Source organism: Hesperophylax consimilis, chromosome 27 (genome assembly GCF_061612785.1).
Source record: "Hesperophylax consimilis isolate HC1 chromosome 27, BYU_Hcon_1.0, whole genome shotgun sequence".
Lineage (NCBI taxonomy): Eukaryota > Metazoa > Arthropoda > Insecta > Trichoptera > Limnephilidae > Hesperophylax > Hesperophylax consimilis.
Window position 1 is genome coordinate 13,584,835 of NC_142862.1, and position 21,068 is coordinate 13,605,902.

The 21,068-nt window shown below is 37.6% G+C and overlaps 1 protein-coding gene across 1 annotated transcript in view; it reads right to left on the reverse strand.

Annotated features, from left to right (window-relative positions):
- Nucleotides 1-170: 170 nt before the first annotated feature.
- The window catches only part of conv (insulin like growth factor binding protein acid labile subunit convoluted), a 36,707-nt gene continuing 15,809 nt past the window's right edge, over nucleotides 171-21,068 (reverse strand). The window contains exons 12-20 of the mRNA XM_089647741.1: nucleotides 20,291-20,494; nucleotides 13,551-13,788; nucleotides 12,306-12,505; nucleotides 10,578-10,662; nucleotides 8,922-9,117; nucleotides 6,366-6,443; nucleotides 4,829-5,020; nucleotides 3,974-4,253; nucleotides 171-3,225 (exon numbers count right to left, since the gene is read on the reverse strand). Coding sequence (XP_089503867.1) covers nucleotides 2,775-3,225; nucleotides 3,974-4,253; nucleotides 4,829-5,020; nucleotides 6,366-6,443; nucleotides 8,922-9,117; nucleotides 10,578-10,662; nucleotides 12,306-12,505; nucleotides 13,551-13,788; nucleotides 20,291-20,494 — 1,924 coding nt within the window. The 3' untranslated portion in view covers nucleotides 171-2,774. The remainder of the gene's footprint in view (nucleotides 3,226-3,973; nucleotides 4,254-4,828; nucleotides 5,021-6,365; nucleotides 6,444-8,921; nucleotides 9,118-10,577; nucleotides 10,663-12,305; nucleotides 12,506-13,550; nucleotides 13,789-20,290; nucleotides 20,495-21,068) is intronic.

Sequence of the window (21,068 nt, forward strand, 5' to 3'; positions counted from 1 at the left end):
TTAATAATCATTAATAAACAAACCATATTCATATTTGAATTAGAAAACACACGAAAAAGGGTTATTTCCGCCAATGGGATTTGAATTTGGGACCTCCCACTATCCGGGCGTCTTCTGTAACCACTGAGCTAAAGCGTGAACCTCCAAAATTGACGTGTTTCTTCAATACACATGTAATATGCTTTAGTAAAATTAATTTAATCACTATATCGCTATTAAAACAATGCTAATATCAAAAATAAAACACCAATATGTATTGGAGAAACAAAACAGGTTAAACAAGGATATGTTTTTTAAACTTAAATTTACAGTTAAACAGATTATATTCACAGCTTAGAGATTAGGACGGGTTGTTTCGGAGAATTTGAACAATTCTTCAAAATTCAAAGATAATTTTCAAGTTCTGTGAAAGATTTTTTTTCTTTCTTCTGAAGAAAGTTCTGTTTTTATTTCAGTTCTATTAAGCAATTAGCCTATTATGATATAATAACAGAACTTGAATAGGACTTTCACAGAACCCTAAAATGAACATTGAGATTTGATGAACTGTTAGATTTTGTCTTTCTTTGAAGTTATTTGTAGGATTTTTGGTGTTCAGCCATCGATGTAACCGATTATCATTGATTGGTGACAATTATAATATTAATTTATTAAATAAACTAATGAGATCGGTGATTTAATACATTGCCATACTATTACAATTACTAACTAGTAATACGATTTGTTTGCTAATAAAATAATACACATATTAAATTACATAAAAAAATTTATTTGTAAAATTTATACAATATGTACAAAAAATTGTGTAAACGAATAATATATTATAATATTACTGTTTGTAATGAGCATTCTCAAGTTTTTTTATTTATCAATGAAGCACCCGGGATTAATTCTGCTATATAACCTTTGGAAAACCATTTGTGAACCAGTGACAAGAATTTTTTTCTGCCGACAAACCGTTCATGGCATTAAAAGTTCGCCCTAATTTTTTGATATGCAATTTAAACCTGTATGCCATGAGAAAGAGCATAAAATTGTTAACAATATCGCTTGCACTTTGCTTACCATTTATTTTTTATTCCATTTTTGATTGAAAAAAGGGTTTGGTGTTCAAAAGGTTAAGGGGTGGGAAAAGGGGATGGGGTGGTTTTTAAATCTCATTTAGACAGTAATCTTTCTCTTGTTTTGAAGGTCAAGTGTGCAAAATTTCATCAATCTCAGAATAAAGCATGAAAAACCAACCACAGACACTTTTTTCTATATTATATATTAGCTTTTTCCCGCGGCTTCGATCGCATGGTATTAGAGAAATAACCGTAGAAAGAATTTTCCCACAGGAATGAAATGTTTTTCTGGGATGAAAAGTAACCTATGTCACTTCCCAGTCCTTCAACTATTCCTATGCAAAAATCACATCGATTGCGACGTGGAAAAAGGAAAGCAAACAAACAAATATGTATATATGAGTTAGGATAAACATAGATAGGATTAGGTAGAATTTTTGAAACACAATTTTTAAATTAAGAATTGGATAAGTACGACACGATTTACATATAAGTATTTATAATACAATCTTATATAGGTACTAAGGTTAACCGCTTCAGTGCCTATCAGTACGATGGGAGGACCAATCATATATAATTTTAATGGTAACAATGTTCCAGGCAGCGAATGTGTTAAATTATTACTATAGTCATATACTTTCTGTAGACTGATGATGGGAACATCCTCGTTTAACTGAGAAGTCATTTTATAACGATGGTATTAAAGTTGGCCTTCATAGTGGTAAGTTTAATAAATATCTATGAATAAAATGTAATTATTTTAAGACAAACATATTGCGTATGTAGGTATACATATCATAAAAAAGTTCAAAGTTTTAAAAGTTCAAAGTTCACAGTTCAAAAAAGGGTAGGCACATACTTCTTACTTCATACACATTCAAAAATCGTATCATACACATAGGTGTAGGCACACACTTTCTTTTTTCAACTACATTCAAACATATTATCATAAAAAAATAATTTACCAATCAGTTTCATGCAACGGGCAAAAAGCTAGTAATTTAAAATAAGTTAGTTCATTTTAGAGTTAGACTCTTTGACATCGAATGCAATAATAAGATCTATCTAATACATATTCAAGATTATTGCACAAACTACTTATGTGTGATATATTATACAGTTTGATCTTAAAATCAAATGCTCCTAAGGTCGGGTTGTTTCATCTGTTAGTTGTGGTTTAGCCTAATTTATATATGACCAAAACATCATATTATATTTCAACTCCATTCTGACAAAAAAAAAACTAAGGATAAGTTAACCTTTTCACCGTGTTCTTGATGTACATAAATGAATAAACAAAACCAATGAACGCAAGATGTCATCAAGATACAGGTTTAAATTATTTTTAGGTTAACTTATCTGCTAAATTCGTCACGTAGTATACAGCCATCTATCATAGTTTCAATCATCTATGTATATAGGATGTTATAATCTATGTAGGTATATAAATAAAAATGTTAATATTCGTTTGTTCAAAATCTTAAATCTCCAAAAATTCTTCACAGATTGCTTTGAAATTTTGACACATCGTTGCATTAGAATACGCCTGGGTTTTTAATTACCTATATATATTATATAGATGTCTTCTGTGATAGCTTACTTTTTTACAAAACAGCGCCATCTGTTCGATGTAAAAGCAACATGCGCTATTGTTTCTATATCTGCACAGACAGACTGAGTCACAGCAACGCGTGGCAGGGTACAGCTAGTTTACAAATAAATAAAATTGAAGGCGTACAATGCAACTATCAACGAACACATCTTCATGAAATTAGGTTTGAAAATCACAGCCGATGAGTTATACCTCCTTCTTGAGTTCCTGTTCTTACCATAGACATTGGAGGCCAAAGTCTTTGCAAAGTTTTCCTTTTTCAAAACTCCGAAATCGGGTGGCATTTGCCTACACTGAGTTTGGAACCAGCTACCGGCTATGGAATTTGAATTTCCCGCCAAAACACACAGTTCTAAGTCCGTAGTTTTGCTGTCTATGGCCTTTTGGAGTATAGAGTTTTCGGCGAGTTGTAAGATGTATTGTCTTTTATTGTACGGCACATCTGCTGTGAAGAATATTTCGTTTTTGGTGTTTCTGATGATGACGTGGAATTCGGCTATGTCTTTCGATGATTGGACGAACCATTCGATGAGGATTGAGTCTTGTGAACTAGAAAATAAAAGGTATACATAATTGCAATTGCATCTAAAACGCACAATAAGTTGATGGGTAATTTAAAATATCTATGTGTAAAGTTGAATCTGATCTGTCTGAAGCGGTGAAAACGCATTTTAATAATAGTTGGAGTAATGGTTGATGGCTGATATAGTTAAGCATGTAGACACAAAGTAGAATAACATTGTTTCTGTCTGGAGTATCTAGGTCATTTCCATCATGTGTTAAGGAACTACCATTTAAATAGAGAAGGAGGTAGGAGGAGTTCAGATCTTGTCACTAAACACGGCTATATCCTAATAAAGACACATCTATTGTACAATTGTTATTAAGGCGACGTACCGCGTAACATTCAGAACCGCGTTGCTAACAATAACACTCCTTATGTAGATGGCGATAACATTTAAATTCCAGCTTAACACAAGCCGTCTGTTATGATTTATGCAAGAAAAAACATCACCAAAACGTGTGGGTTTTTTTTTTACGAAGTTGAGACACAAGTATTTAAATGTTTAATGATAATTTGCCACAATTTACAATAAAAACATAACCGAAAACGGTTTCATAAGTAGGATATTTTTAACATTAAACCAGTTTTTACAGACACTTTTTATTTTTTCTGAGCTTATAAAAAGACTAATCAAAAAATGCTCCATTATTTAAAAGGCCAAAATGTGTTCTCAAAGTAGGTACCAATATTATGCATTATAACATTACTGCAAAAAAATAAAATATTACTTACAACTTCAATTCCCTGAAAACTAGATCTGGCTCCATCTCAAAATCTGCCGATTTCCCTTTCAAAATTCCCACTTTGGTGTCGAGTTTTTGTCTGATGGCAACATTCTCGTTGCAGTTCATTCTGTCATCGTCCACCTCGACTAATAGGGAGTCTTGTAAAGTGACGGGGGAGGCACAGGTTATGTTGGAATAGAGAATGTTGCCCGTTAGAGCACTTTTCGTGAGGTGGTTTAAGTAGTGTTTTAGCGGCCGGGCAAAGCAGTCGCATCTCAAAGGGTTGCCTGGGGAAAAAAATATATTTATTTTTTTTAAAAGAAAGATACGTTCTCGGGTTACGAGTAAGCAGAAAATGTGTTGTAATGAAGGACTTAGCCAGCCAAGGAATTGAACACACGGCGCCTAGGTGGGGGAACCAGACGCATTGTCAACTCAGCCACTAACCGGTGGCCTAAATGGTTACTTGTCATATACATAATTAAGTAGGTAAGCTGGTACTAACTTTTATATTTGCTACTATATACTTCTCGGTGACCGGATAAATAATCACAATGATAATTCATCACATCTTTAAAAAAGTTATATAAAGTCATGGAAAGTGATGAAACAAAAACTTTATTAACTGGGTAAAGTAGATTAGGTTAGGTTAGGTTAAAAAAAAAATTTTCATCGTTTTTAGTGACTTTATATCATTTTTTAAAAGTGTGTTGAATTGTCACTGTGTTGAGTTATCATGGAACCATTTTCCTTACCAGAACTTCCTATCCTTCCTTTTATTAAGAATACCTTCCACACAGCATCCACAGACTTCTGTGCGAAGTTAATGAAAAAAAAAAATCGGCAGAACTCCACCACTTACCATCGAAATGAACCCTCAGCTTGTCGTTCTTTATCCTGCTGACCAGGAGGTCATCGAAGGTCTCCAGCAAATTGGTGCTGACGTCCAACACCTGGAGGCTGCTGGCATTGTTGATGTGCTCCACGGGCAGGACCTGCAGCTGATTATTGGAGAGGTTCAAGGAGGTTATCTTGGGAGGAAGGCGGAAGAGTTCTGAAAATGAACAGTGTTTTATTTAATTTCACTCTTTTTATACGCCCATGGGGCTTTTACATTAAAATGTTTAGAACGTTGTACATAAGGGTTTTAAACAATGGTTGGAAAGAATTATTTCTTACATAACGTTGGTTTACAATTGGTAAAAAAAAAAAAAAAAATATCAGAAATAATCTTGATACAAAAATAATGGAAAAGTATGTTTAAAAATTGGATTTGGTACATTAAAAATGATTAGTATATTCTATGTAGGCGAGGAATTGGCGAGTTAGCTAAATTATTTGTGAATTTTCATTAAATAGTTCGTTTTTACACAGTAGTATAAATTTTAATTTTTGAATATTATTATTTTGTTTAATCGTAATCGTTAACTTGTAAAACCTTTAAGTTCATTTATTTATTGGACAATTTGTATAGCGCCGCTTATGTGAGATATCACCTCAGGGGCGCTTTACAGTTGATGCAGGTATTACAAAAAAATATAAATATTACAAAAATAAATTCAAAAATTCATGTTCAAAATCAAATCCAAACGATAGCAAACGTCAGCAAAACGTCAGCAAAAACGTCAGCAAAAAGGGTAACCCAAAAATAAAATGCCAGACAAAATATTACACAACAGCAGATCATGGAACATATTTTGATGAATTACATTGGCACTTACATATATATATATATACCTAAATGTCCTACATAATTAACTACAACACGAATATACTTAAATTGTCCGACAGAAGGATTTCCACTGACTAGGTTTTTTTGTATAAAAGTCTAAATTATGCTTTTGATAGTCCAGAATCGCTTGCATTGATAAGCTATTGGATTTCACTTCGTAATACTAAAGTCGGAATTTATTTCAGTGCAGAAATTCTGGGACTGACTACCATATGTATTCCTCATTGCCCAGGAGGGAAATAATTATACCAGAGTCAGTGGGCATCTTTAACCCCTACTGTGCAGCTGGCTACATTAACAATCCAGTTAAATTACGACTACTACCTTGAAGTGCACTGCAATGAAAATTTTTTAACCCATTTCATCACATTATTTCAAATCTATATTAAATTTGATTTGGAGATATTTACAAAATTTTGTCAATCTCATAGGAGTTAATTTATCACTCAACAAATACAAAAGACTGTTACTGGGGCAGTTCAGTTATGTTTAATAAATACTGTATAATTTTTACTATTCATGATATGTAAAAGCCCCTAAAAGGGGTGTCAATAAACAAATAAAAGCTTAATAAATACAATTACTATCGTATCTATCAAATTAACTAGGTTAGATTAGGAGACATTTTTGATTTTGAAAACGATAAAATAATAATTCGGTTACATACCCGTTTCTGATGTCAGGTCGTTGAGATCATTGTAAGACAAGTCCAGCAGTTGCACTGATGTCAGATTGCCTATCACATCTGGAAAAAATATATGAAAATATAGTATTAGTTATTTCAGAATTATATCCTGGTTTACGAGGGTGGTCCGAAAAGTTTTCGACCTCAACGAAAAGATGGCGGTACTCGTCAATAAAAGCTAGTGAATGTAGCTGTGCATCTTTTGACAGTTACTCACCAAAGTTTCGGCCATTTCGGATGCGCAGTTTTTAGTTGACAGTCGTTTGAGGGAGTCGATGTGTGTGTTTTTGTGAAAATGGAAAAAATTGAGTATCGAGCTGTTATTAAATTTTTGTTTTTGAACGACAATACAAAGATGAGTTGGACTCTGTGTACTCTGCACCATCATTTACCACAGTGAAATTTTGGGCAGCTGAATTTAATTGTGGCCGTAAGAGCTTGGGAGACGATGAACATTCGAGACGTCCAAAAACTGCAACTACTGACGATAACATTTCTAAACTTCACCAAATAGTGTTAGACTACCGCCGAATTAAAGTGAGAGAGATAGTAGAGGTTATGAAAATGTCCAAAGAACGTGTCTGTCACATATTAAATCAAGATTTAGACATGAGAAAGCTGTCCGCGCGTTGGGTGCAGCGTTTGCTCATGTTAGACCAAAAACGTGTTCGAATGAACATTTCCAACGCTCTTTTGGCGCAGTTTAGGCGCAATAAATCCGAGTTTTGGCGTCAATTAATTACTGTAGATGAAACTTGGATACACCATTATACGCCTGAAACAAAAATACAGTCAAAACGGTGGACTGCAAAGGGGGGACCGGCTCCAAAAAAAGCAAAAACTGTTTTCTCGGCTGGGAAAGTGATGGCGACTGTTTTTTGGGATAGTCATGGAGTTATCTTAATTGATTGTCTTCAAAAAGGAAAAACTATTACAAGAGCATACTACGCATCATTACTTGACAAGCTGAAGGCAGAAATTGGGGAAAAACGGCCACATTTGCAGAAAAAGAAAATCCTGTTTCAGCAAGATAACGTGCTGTCTCACACCTCAGCGGTTGCCATGGCGAAAATCCACGAATTACGGTTTGAACTGCTTGACCATCCGCCTTACTCACCAGATCTAGCCCCAAGCGACTTCTTTGTGCTTCCTAATCTCAAACTCCACTCGGAGGACAGAGATTTTCGTTAAATGAGGAGGCAATTACCTTTGTGAACAATTATTTTGCAGAGAAAAACGCCTAGTACTATTTGGACGGGTTGGAGATATGGGAGCATCACTGGGAGAAGTGTGTAGAGCAAGGCTGCCCAACCTTTTTAACAGTTGGGCCAAATTGACGATTTAAAAATCACTGGTGGGCCACTGAATACTGACAGTTTCTATTTCCATGGGGGGGGGGGTTGTTAGAGAATTTCTATAAAACATAATTCCCCACAAAAAAAATTCAAAATGAGTGCTCCCCACAAAATATTTGAAATCCATGGAGGGGGGGGGTTGATACGGAACTTCGCTGATTTCCGCACACCCAAAAACATCATAATATGTGGTTCCCCACAACAATTTTTCGAATTCCATGGGGGGAGGGGGTGGCTACAAGATTCCATTTCGGACGCAAAAAATATTATATCAAAAACCTTTGTATTTTTGTTTAAAAAGTAAGTTCAAGAGGTTAGATTTTTTCGTCGCTGATTCTCGTTCTGAGTAGCCTAAATAGCGATAAATCGCCTTCGTTGGCAACACTGGTGACCGCGCGCAAGCTGCATTGTTTTCCCGCGGGCTCGCGACACTTTTTCAAATTGGCGGGTTTTTTGAAAATGGTTCACGCGGGCCACTTATAATTCGTTCGCGGGCCACAATGTGGCCCGCGGGCCTGGGGTTGGGCAGCCTTGGTGTAGAGTTACATGGAGACTATGTAGAAAAATAATTAAAAAAACTTAAGAAAAAAATTCTCGTTTCAATGTTAAGTCGGAAACTTTTCAGACCACCCTCGTACTTGCGCAATACATATTGCACTCCACGTAAATAAATATTCTAATGTTTCTATTTCTGCGAATAGTTTTAGTTCGTTAGCGAAGAGAAGATGCCTGGAAAGCAATCTGAAATATTCTTTATAAATACATATGGAAAAGAGGAGTGGACCCAAATTAGAACCCTGGGGTACTCCTGATTGTACAAAACCTAAATTATGTGAATGTCATCTTTAGGAACGCTGTGTGTAGGGTCATTTCAACAATTGGAAGGAGTGACCCATAAAGTAGGAGGGAGGAAACACAGAGGCTGGAAAATCATTCAACAGTTACTGTTGAACATGAGTTGTTAAAATGAACCATTCTCAAATGGCAAAAATCAGCCATGTACATGTTGGACGCGAATTTGGTGTGTCTCTCAGTTGTGCACTGGTGCCGAGAGATCAATGATGCAAGTTTATCGGAGCATCGACTATTGAAATACCGGTCCATCAAATTTGAGTCTTAGTTATAGGTAGGAGATTTTTATGAATTCATTATGAACTTCCCAATCAGTTATGATTATACATACTTTTCCTAATGCTGTTCAGAATGTTGTGAGATATATTCAGAACACGCATCTGTTTGGTGCCGAAGATGATATCATTAGTCAGAACAGGCATCACATTGTGGCTGAGGTCCACTTCCTTCAGATTGTATGGGATGTACGGGTCGCTCGGGAAGGTCTTACGGGTGATGAAACTTATCTTGTTGTAGCTTAGATTCACCTAAAATCGTGGAAATGTTTCAAATTAATTATTGAAAGTAATTACAAATTTAGTCATTTTTTTCTGTAAATATTGTGTACAAGATTATTAATATAATAAATGTTTTATTATCTTCCATTTTTATAACAATTAGAGATAATGATATCCCCACTGGGATCTCCTGTGCTGAGGATTACGTTTACATATTGTTTAAAATTAGTATTATAGTCATAGAGGAGCAATTGGGTATTAATACCACGTCGAAATGTGTTCCACTATTATCACTATTAGCAGTGCGTGGATCATTCGGCTTTCGAGCATTGGAGGTCAAATTGGAGGTAAAAAGGTGAAATCAATTTTTTTGCCTCGTGTCTCGGCTAAATGGGATACCTAATCTGAATTCTCTACAAATCATAGAAATTTCTGTTAAAAATATTATATTATAGGTAGGTACTTAATTGAAATTTCCAAAAAATCAAATTACAACTTTGAAAATGAAACTTAAAATCAAAGTAAATGTTCTAGAGTTCATTGAACCACAGTTACGAATAGAGCCATAACCAATATTACTATGTTTGATCAAATACACTATAATATCAATAATATGTCCAACTCCACTGAAATAGTGGCAATATCAACAACTCTGGCCACTAGAGGCTCTAGAGACTCTGGCCACACTTAGTGCAGCATGAAGACTTTGACATTCCTTTCAATGGCGGAAAATTGAATTTATTAGTACTCGGTGGCAGCGTTTTGCACTTTCTAATTTGTATTTTGATCAATATTAATAAAAATAAACATTAAAATGTCCCAAAAAGTTGCACATGTGCAGATTATGTATGTATGTAATAGTTACAAACAACAAAAACAGTGCAAGTCGTTTTTTCGGATGCCAAAAAACATCAGCTGGTGCAATATAATATGAGTTTGTCAACTCCTATCAAATAAAATTTTCTTGATTACGTAAAAAGTGGATTATACCACGCAAAAGATAATTGTAAAATTTTGAAGGTTAATTCAGCAAAGCTGTGTTAGTTCCATGCAGCATTCCGTGTTCATGTTGAGTTTATATAACATCATCAATATTGATGTTCAAAACGCTTTTTTAAATTGTTTTTTGAATTATTGAATATAGAGATACCTATAATATTAATAATACATTTTTATATAATGACAACATTGAAACATTTTTGGAAATTTTTCACAATTATATAAGTTTATTTTTTACATTTCTGAATCATCAAACACAGAGTTAATAGCTGCTAATATTTTTTTTGTATAAGCAAAAAAGTTGTAAGGACATATCTAGGTTATCTAAGACGCACAACTCGCGCCGCTAAGTGTTGCATGTCAATATCATGTTGCCATTAGAATGTATGCAAAATGTCAGAAATTGGAGGTATTATTAATATTAAAGAGTATTTGGTTTGATTTAGGGCAAATATCTACAGGCCATAAAAAAAACATATTTTTTACTTTACCCTTTCAAGAGAGAGACAATCATCCAGGAGACCGTGAGTTTTGTTGTTAATCTTTTCTAAGTAATTATGGGAGAGATCCAAGGATCTGAAACACAAAAAAACACAAATACATATAGAATTATCGTAAATTTGATGCTAATCCATCAGCATAAACTAAAATCACTCCGATACTGAAATTATTCCAGTTGATGTTGAAATATTATTATTATTAATCCTTTCTTGTCTCCAAATAAGAATCCAGTCGAGTTTTAAATTGATTTACATTAATAGAATGGATGAAATGTTGTGGAAGTATGTTCCTTGCATCCACTACTCTATTTGCAAGGAAGTTGTTTCCTAGGATTGGATGCAAAAGAAGTTTTATTAATTTTTTTGAGTGTCCATGCAGATTTATATTTTTGTTGGTGGTGAAGATTTCTTAGACTAGATTAGATGCCAGGGCAACTAAAATAGCCCATTAATTTTTAATGATAAACTAATTTTTATAAGACAAGGTTTTCATGCATAGCATAAAGGATAACAAATAATTATAACGCCATCGCCATCTAGTGAGAAATTTATCACTAACAAAGCCTTTCCTACAAAAATAAATTTGGTTGTTTACAGGTGGAAAAAATATAATAAGCAGTAATTGTTGATTGAGGTACTAGTACATATTGAATCATTTGGCGGGTTGGAAATAAGCCGACATAGCTCAGTGGTTTCAGAGCACCTGACCGGACATCAGAAGGTACGCGTTCAATTCCCGTTGGCGGCATTTATTTTTACTCGGGAGATATTTTCAATTTGTATTGATATTTCAGGCGAATAATTATTGCTTATAATTATTTAAAATAGTCCAGATAAAATTGAGAAAGTCTCAGTCAAGTCACCATTTTCTCTTTTTTCTTTTAACAGTGGTAATCTTAGTTTCTTGAGTCTATCTTCATATTGCCGGTTTTTCAAAGTTTTTGGTATTTTAGCAAATGGTCTCTTTTTTTATTAATAAATTATTATTTTTTATTTGGTAATGTGAGCCTCACTGGGTGCTGCCTGTGCTGAGGCCCCCATTTTACAATTTTATCTGACAAATTTTATGTAAATAAAATGGAATGAATTTAAAATAATTTCAATGAAACTAATTTAAATGAAATATTAAGAAATAAAATAAAATAAAGTAATTAATTAAAATAATTAAGGTAGTTATAAAAACTAAGCAATATGTATTATAATTATTAGTCCAGTTGTGTATATGTGTACTATGTAGGTAATTTTTTTATTTCTTTTAGATATTTTTTTCTTCGTAATATGTCCCCTTTTGGTTTGTGAAATGTTTTTTGTTTTCCTCATTTTTTGTGTCGAGTGTAAGATTTTTGTAAGATGTTTTGTATGTAAGCTCGTCTAACTGTTCTATTAGTGTTAGTTGAAATTTTGTATTTTGGTCTATAATGTAGTGTTTTTATGTACATTTGGCGTACATCCAGTACGTCAAAAATGTTAAATATTTGGCCACTGTGATGTTTTTTAAGTATTACCTTTATGATAGTTTTCTGTGTAATTTTCATATGACTGATAGCAGAGTTTGTTGCTCCTCCCTGGCAAAGTGCATAATATATTGTTTTAGTTTAAATATGTTTCTAATGTTCAGTCTTTGTACTCTCTATCACTCTCTATCCCTCTCTATATAAATATGTTACAATCTTCCATAGCACATATTCATTATGACTTATTATATATTATTTGACTCACCTCAAAGACACAAGTCCCTGAAAAGCGCCATTAGGAATATGCGTCAGGTTATTACTCCTGAAGGATAGTTTCAGCAGTTGCAGGAGGCCAGTGAAAGCTCCGGAGCTGACCTTTGTGATCTGGTTGTCCGATAGATCCAGCTCAAACACTATGGGCAGGCGGCCAAATGCGCCTTTCTTGAGTGAGGTTAGGTTGTTTTTCTGAAAGGTCATACATATGTCATTATTAGTTTTTCTTTCATAGCACAAGAAAAGATGAATAAGAAAGAAAAAAATTTGAATTTAATGTTTCCAAGATTCAATCATGCTTGATTACAATTAATTTCAACAAGAACCATTAATTGGATTACCAACGCCTCTGGCAAGGTCACCTTAAGTGGTTTGCTACATTGGGTGACTTTGCAAGGGTGCCCGGCTTAATGAGGTGAGGTTTGTCCAGGTTTGGCAACGGATGCGCCAGCCCACCAGCTACGTAGTGAGCCGAATCGGGAGAGGCCGGTTGACCTGTTTCGGAACATCGCTTGTCACCACAGTGAAAGGGATGGATTCATATGTCCGTCACTTCTGGACACACTGATCCCCAGATTCATATCCACCCCTCACACCTCTTTTCTTCCCAGAAGTTGGTCCTCAGGGCCTTCAAAATATGATTAGGAACTGATAATCAATCATTTTTGGCATATGTACTAACGGATCCATATTAAAAAAAAATACAGTGTGTGGCAAGCGTACGCACGACGGAAGTGAAACTTTTAGTATTCTTCTCTCTATCTTTTCATTTCATTCTCTCTTTTTTCTCACTTCTATCTCGTCACTACTCATTTTTGACACTAAAACTCTGTTCCAAATCGAATAAACCACAATCAATTACGTATTTCACTCGTATTACACTCACCGCGCAGTACACGAAGCAAGCAGCTGATGTGGCTAGAGAGAGAGGAAAAGAGAGAAGAGAGAGAGAGAACGTTCGTCAGTGGCTCCCTCACCTCAGTAAGCGACTACGGTGAGAGAGCGACAGAGAACGGTGAGCGGTGGTGGGGGTCCCGTACCCCCACCACCAAATGATCACGGTTTTTCGTGACGGTCATGAGTCGGTTTTACTCCGGTCCTCGAAAATGCATGACGCGCGTAAAGAAGTTTCACTTCAAAACTATGTAAAGCATTGCATCGTTTTACAGAATAGTTTTTTTAGCGTAATACATATTTCAGGGCACTGAGACGTTCCTCAGAGTCGTCAAGAACTCACATTCAGATACAAGTACTGCAGCGAAGACAGTGTGTTGAGCGCCTCCCACGGGGGCTGCGTGAGCCCCGTATCAGTCAGCGTCAGCACCCTCAGGGTCAGCAGGGGGGTCAGGCTACCCGAGGTGAGGCCACCCTCTACCAGAGGGTTACCCGTCAGATCCAGGGACAGGAGGGCGTTCATGGAGGGCCACACATTGTCCGGGATACTGGAGATATTGTTGTAGGCGAGGTTCACTTCACTGAGAAATATGAATAGAAGAGAAATTTTTTGTCATATTTTGATTAAAAAAATTTTAGTTTATTTTCATTCTTATCTATTATTTAGAGCCTATTTTCTTGAGATTTGCACAACCATACGCCTCTACAGACTGCACATCCTTCGTAATTGAACGAATCCTGTTAAATGCCGGTTCTAGCTTTTTTTTAACTTTCGCCACGTACAAGTATAACAGCCATTTTGTAATGCTTGTTAGCTTATCACAATTTGATCAAAAGCTAAAACTGACAGAGCATCAGCGTTTAAGGGTTAACTTAATTACTTGTTTGTTGGCGCATGTATATATGTACATATGAATAAATCGTTTTGTCTATTTAAAAACTCAATTCTTTCAAGAACATACAAATATTATATGGATATTTGTAAGCCTTTCTTGAAAGAATTGTTTCTTTATACAGACAAAACTTTTATTCATATTCATATTCATATTCCGTATGATGTACAGGGTTTTCCAATAAGAGGTGTTATTTTGAATAGCCCGCTATTATGTAGCCTGAACCGTCATTTAAAACCTTTATTGAGAGAAGCATTCTCAAATTCCCTTTCGCGTGGCACTTTCCCGCTCTTTTTCAGCACCTTGTGTTGGACAAGTGGTCACCAGATGCTACACAAAAGTAAAGCGTCCCCTATGCGACTTTTGTTTACGGCATTCTTTCTCATTAGCGTTTTAAATTCCGTCGCTGGCGTTGTCGTTGCGAAGTAGCTCCGAATTTATAACAATTTTTCCCGTATATAATTATTTTAAGTGTATAATTATTTCAAGATAATACATATTATAACAGCGAGGCTGTTCGAAGTATTTTTTAAATTTTTAACTGTTTTAAAACGGATAAAACACGTGGTAAACACGACGGAAAAGTTCGTCAGTTCGTCGGCCATTTTGTGTTGTTTGCTTATTTACATTGTGTTTTGTGTACCTTGTGTTTTGTGTTTTGGTTTCTTGTCCAATTAACAATGAGTGGCTCCGATATGTCATCATCCGATTCGGTAGAGATGACGGTAGAAGAAGTGAACAAGATTATTTTGCCAAAACAAGACGAGCCGAAACGAAAGTTGCCGAAATCGACCAAATCTACGAAAAAACATCGCATTGATAAACTCACGGCTCAAGTGGAGCACATTAGCTCGTTTATTCAGGATTTTATGGCGTCTAGAACATACGAAGATAGGAGAAACTTGGATTCCGACGAGGACGCATCATCGGAAGATCAAGAGATACACGTGGAGAGAAATTCACGATCTTCGCTAGGGATGGGATTAGTAAATCCTAATCATGAATTCAAGGAATTAAACCTATCGATGGCGGAAACCACGTGTAAGGAACCTACAGTTCCTAAGGCTGACGCAAACCGCGTAAAGAAAATCGAAGATTTACAACACTTCGGTTCGCCTGAATGGAACGAAGTAAGGTATGGGGAGGTCGTACGAAAATACCTGGCCAACCCCATGTTCAACCAGTTGGAGGTTAATGGAGAGTTTCTGCATTTGAATAAGGCAGAGCAATACGCGGGGTCACTTGACAAATTTTGCGGGTCACTAAGCCATGCCCTGTTGCAGCAAAATGAGTGCCTCAAGAAATCTCTTCAGGAACTGGTAAACTGGAGTGCAGAGGAAGGCAAGGAATTGTCAGCAGGTTCCCTCTTCAAGAAAGTGGAGTCGCTATTTGCCCCGGATACGCAATATCAGACAGTGACCAAAGATGTCCTGCAGATGGTCTGTGGAAGGAGAGCAAATGCGATCCAGCATCGTAGGGACGCAATCCTTAACGAGATAAAGAGCCGCTACGTACGGGAGGCAGTCAAAAATATTCCTCCAGCAGCGGGTTATCTTTTTGAACCAATGAAGCTAGAATCCCAGATTCAGCGGATGGGAGGACTGGATAAATGCTTCCCACATTCAAGCTTCGACCCTCAGCCATCAACCAGCTCGCAGATGCCCAAGAAAGTGCCAGTGAGGAAGCCTTTTCGTGAGAGCAGGCCCTTTCGGGAAAGCAGGACGTTTCGGGACAACAAGCCCTTCCGAGACCACAAAGCCCCCCGCGGAGGGCGATCTAATCAAGATGCAAGAGGTGCGGACAAGAGGGGACCAGCCAAACCACAAAGGAATTTTGGCAACAAGGATAGGCTATGACTATCCGGAGAAGGCGTTTCAGGGGGGGCAATTGCAGCACTTTATAAGCAAATGGGAAGAATTAGAAGCACAACCAACACTGCTAACCATGTTGCGAGGGTACAAGCTACCCTTTCGGCAGAAACCCCCTCTAAGTATAGTGGCAGACACGGTAAGCTCAACTTATAAAACCCAAATCACAGACGAAATGACACGACAAATAGACAAAATGAAAAAGGAAAAGATATTGGAATCAGCTTCAATATCGCCTTCCTTTCTGTCACGGATGTTTCTCATACCGAAGCAAGACGGGTCATTTAGGCCGGTCTTCAACCTTCGTCGTTTGAACAATTTCTTAGCTATTAGCAAATTCAGACTTATTAATGTTAATAAGGTTGCAACATTTATTCAACCAGGCGACTGGATGGTTAAAGTGGACCTTTCTCAAGCCTACTTTCATCTTCCAATTCATGAGAATCATCGCCGTTTTTTGAGACTGATTTTTAATGGAGAACTGCTTCAAATGACATGTTTGCCTTTTGGACTAGCCTCAGCTTCAAAGGTTTTTGCTTCACTTACCAATTGGATAGCGCAAAAATTAAGAGACAAAGGTCTCAGAATAATTGTTTACTTAGATGATTTTTTGATAGTACATCAAAATGAGAATATATTGAAAATGCATACATTCGAAACTATTTCAATGTTACAAACTCTTGGGTGGATAATACAATTCAGTAAATCCACTCTGTGTCCAGTTCAGAAAATTGAATATTTGGGAATTTCATGGAATTCAAGGGACGACTTAAAAGGCCTCCCGCAAACTAAAATAGCGAAAATAACAAATTTACTGAAACAATACATTAATCTAGGAAGGTGGTCACTTGAGCAGGCCCAGAGCCTCTTGGGTACCCTCAATTTTGCTAGTTTCGCCATTCATAGAGGCAGGCTTAACCTTCGCATGTTACAGTGTGCCAGTCGCAAGCTGCCTGCATTCAAACCGAGACGACTCCATCCCATTCCTCGAACAGCGATAGAGGAGCTGAGATGGTGGAGCAGGTCCCTGCAGACGTGGTCACCAATGCATCAAGCAGTGATTCGTCATACCCTCACGACCGACGCCTCGGACTGGGGATGGGGTGCGCAGCTAGACGACCTCAGATTGAGTGGAGCTTGGTCCCAAACACAACAACCTCTCCACAGCAATGTCAAGGAAATGCTCGCCGTGCTGGCAGCACTTACTCCTCACGGGCCAGAGCTGTCAGACTCGGGTCTCCTGATCCAGTCAGACAACAAATCGGTGGTTGCGTACCTTCGCAACGAAGGCGGCACACGATCCAAGACATTGCTCGAAGCGACTCGTCAAGTCCTTCAGATGACAGACACGTATCGCATTTCACTGTCTGCTCACTACCTACCAGGAAGGTTCAACGAGGTGGCAGATCAACTCTCCAGGAAACGGGAACCTCCGGAGTGGCATCTTTTACCAGCAGCAACAAAATTGATTTTTGCAAAATGGGGGAGACCAACTATAGACCTGTTTGCATCGGAGACAGCTCACGTTGTAGAAGATTATGTGTCCCTAAATGTATTCGACAAAGAGGCAAGTTTTGTCAACGCTTGGACTCGAGAGTGGGATTTTCCTCTAGCTTGGGTGTTCCCCCCTCCATGCCTCATGCCGAGAGTTCTCGCACACCTCAACCGGGCCAAGGGCCTATACCTGATTGTAGCCCCGAGATGGAAGAAAGTATTCTGGAGACCAGACTTGAAAAGTCGAGCGACGAGCCCTCCTTTCACCATAATGAACCTGACAGAAGTGCTGATAGACACCAGAACCTTGAAACCCCCTCCACAAGTAGAGGATTTTATTTTGGAGGTGTGGAAGTGCCGGGGTGGAGTCAGTCATTAACAGATTGGTCGGACAAACAGAAAGAATTTTTAAAGTCAGGTTGGAGAGAATCCACACTTAAAACATATAAACCGGCATGGCTTAGGTGGCAAAAGTGGGCATTAAATCACGGGGTAAACCCGAATGTCCCTACAGGAAGTAACCTGGCAAGATTTTTAACAGATCTTAGTTTAGAAGACAATTTCTCTCCCAGCACAATTCGACTCCATAAATCGGTAGTAACAACTTTCAGTAGCCCGGAAGAAGGAAACCTAAGCTCACACCCTCTAGTCAGACAAGTTCTCAAAGCCGCAGCATTAAGGCATCCTAAACTGTCTAAGCCTCCTATCTGGGATCCCAGAATGGTGTTGACCTGGTTAGAAGCTAACCCACCCAAAAAGTTGAGTCTCTTTGAAGTCTCGAGAAGGGCAGCGACTTTACTTTTGTTAGCTTCGGGACGAAGAGTGCATGACCTGACCTTGTTACAGTGTTCGCCAGACAAACTATCCATAAATAAGGAAGGGGTCTCGTTATGGCCAGTTTTCGGATCCAAAACTGACTCTGCTACATACCAACAGTCAGGTTGGAGGTTGAGAAACGGAAATCAGCCAAATATAGACCCAGCATACTGGATTAAGAAACTGATTGAAACCTCCAAAGAAAGGAGGGAAACAAAGCAGAATTTAACAGAACTCTTCATCACTACATCGGGAGCAGTTAAGGCAGCTTCAAGAACAGTTATCGCCCGTTGGGTCAAAACAATTCTAGAAGAAGCTAAGATCACAGCTGCCCCGGGAAGTGTACGGGCAGCAGTGGCGTCACTTAACTGGCTGGATAATTTTAGATTGGATGACATCCTGGCTCGAGGGAACTGGAGGAGCCGGGACACCTTTGCCAAATTCTACAGAAGGGAAGTTAACACTCCCCTAGAGGTAAATAGGGCATTGTCTGTAGCCTCCCTATTCCACCCACTGTAACACGTGAGTAGGTATTCCAGTTTTTTTGACGTATTATAATAGTATCACATTAGCGTTAGTGGTCACCCGTCGATAACAAACAGATCTCAATAAAGGTTTTAAATGACGGTTCAGGCTACATAATAAAATAGTTTTACCTACCAATAAAACTTATATTATGTACCTAACCTCATTTAAAACCTAGGCAATCACTGCCTGGTGAGAACTAATGAGAAAGAATGCCGTAAACAAAAGTCGCATAGGGGACGCTTTACTTTTGTGTAGCATCTGGTGACCACTTGTCCAACACAAGGTGCTGAAAAAGAGCGGGAAAGTGCCACGCGAAAGGGAATTTGAGAATGCTTCTCTCAATAAAGGTTTTAAATGAGGTTAGGTACATAATATAAGTTTTATTGGTAGGTAAAACTATTTTATTTCGGTAGATGTTACTTTTGAAGCTGTCATTTTTTGACATTTGACAAGTAGAAACTACGCCATTAATAAAAATGGAACGATACACGCTTCAACAACGCATTGAAATTATTAAAATTCACTTGAGTGAATCAAATGCAAATCATCTTGAGTGATGAGGCCCATTTCCACCTCGCGGTGGCTTCGTCAACAAGCAAAATTGTCGCATCTGGGGCTCGGAAAACCCAAGAGTTATTTTTTAAAAGCCTCTTTATCCTCAACGTGTGACTGTTTGGTGCGGTTTATGGTCCGGCGGAGTCATTGGACCTTACTTTTTCGAAAATGAGGCTGGAGCAACAGTTACAGTGAATGGATTGCGCTATCGAGAGATGATTAATGATTTTTTATGGCCGAAATTGGATGGTATTGATCTGGACAACGTTTACTTTCAACAAGACGGCGCTACGTGCCACACAAGCAACGAAACCATTGATCTTTTAAGATTGAATATCAAAATAACACCTCTTTTTTTATATTTTTAGGGCAGTTTTTGAATATTTTTAGGTTTACCCTAAATGGGGACCGTTCATCGTTTTCACTTAATTTGATGGTCATCAAATCTGAGAGATTTTGAAACACTCCTACTAAAGTAGCATAAATAATACTTGGAAACGCTAGTATCGGAATCAATAGGATCGTTAGGATCGGAAGGCTGTATTCAAGCTTGGTAATTTTTTTTTTTTACTTTAACCCACACAGAAGGCCCTGAGGGAAAATATTTTCCTCAGGGCCTATGTCATCTTTAGGGATGCTGTTTGGTGTGTCTTTTTAAGGAAAGGAAGGATGGTCTGGTAAGAAAAAAATGTGTGAGGGGTGCGTAGGAATCTAGGGATCAGTGAGTCCAGGAGTGATGGACGCATGAAAATATCCCCTCTCACTGTGGTGCCAGGTGACGTGCCGAGAGAGTCCAGCTGGAGACCGGTTGGAGAGGTCAAAGGTTCTTCCCAAACCAGTCTCTCCCGATAAGGCGCACCACGCAGCTGGTGGGCTGGCGCATCCTGAATAGACCTCACCGATGTATGAGAAGATTAAGCAATAATCACCCCAAGCTGATGGGCATCATGAAGATCTTCTGCAGGTGGTTGTGGCTGACGTCAAGACGACGGCACGAGGCCATCTTGGTAAGGGCCCCACGCGATATATCCGACAGGTTGTTGTGTGACAGGTCCATCTCCAGCACGGTGGGTAGAGTGCCGAACGTTGGCGGTTTGATCTGCTCCATCGCATTGTGGCTGAGGTTTACAAATCTGGACAAACAAAACACATTTTTCAATACACCTATTTGAATTTCGATTTTGTTTTCGTGAATGAAGAATAAATGTAAATCTTGGAAATGGAAATTAACCGATATCCGATTGAGCTCAAACTCAGCAGATACACTCGATGTCAATGACAAAGCATCCTATCAACTTTTGATAAATAGATATATTATAGTAAAAACAATTGTATTTTACGAATCGATTTTTTAAAAGATTAATAGACAACATGAATTGATCTTCATATGACTTGAAATCAAAAGTTGTCGAAAGTTTGGAACACCTGCCAGCAGTCCCCTCCTATCCAGCAAATACCAAAGGTGGGTAGCGACGATCATCAATTACAATTTAGGCTGGCAATTCAATTCGACAAGGTTATTTTTATGTGTTTTATTTCATTCTTCAGCTCCCCAACAAAACAAAACTTGTTAAATTAAATTATTTTTGATCCATCCAGTACACCACTACGCAAGCAAGGGTCTCTTTAAAATGATTTACCTGTAAATACATATTTATGACTGAAATGCTTATACAGCTCGTAAAAGATTTATTCATTTATAAATCA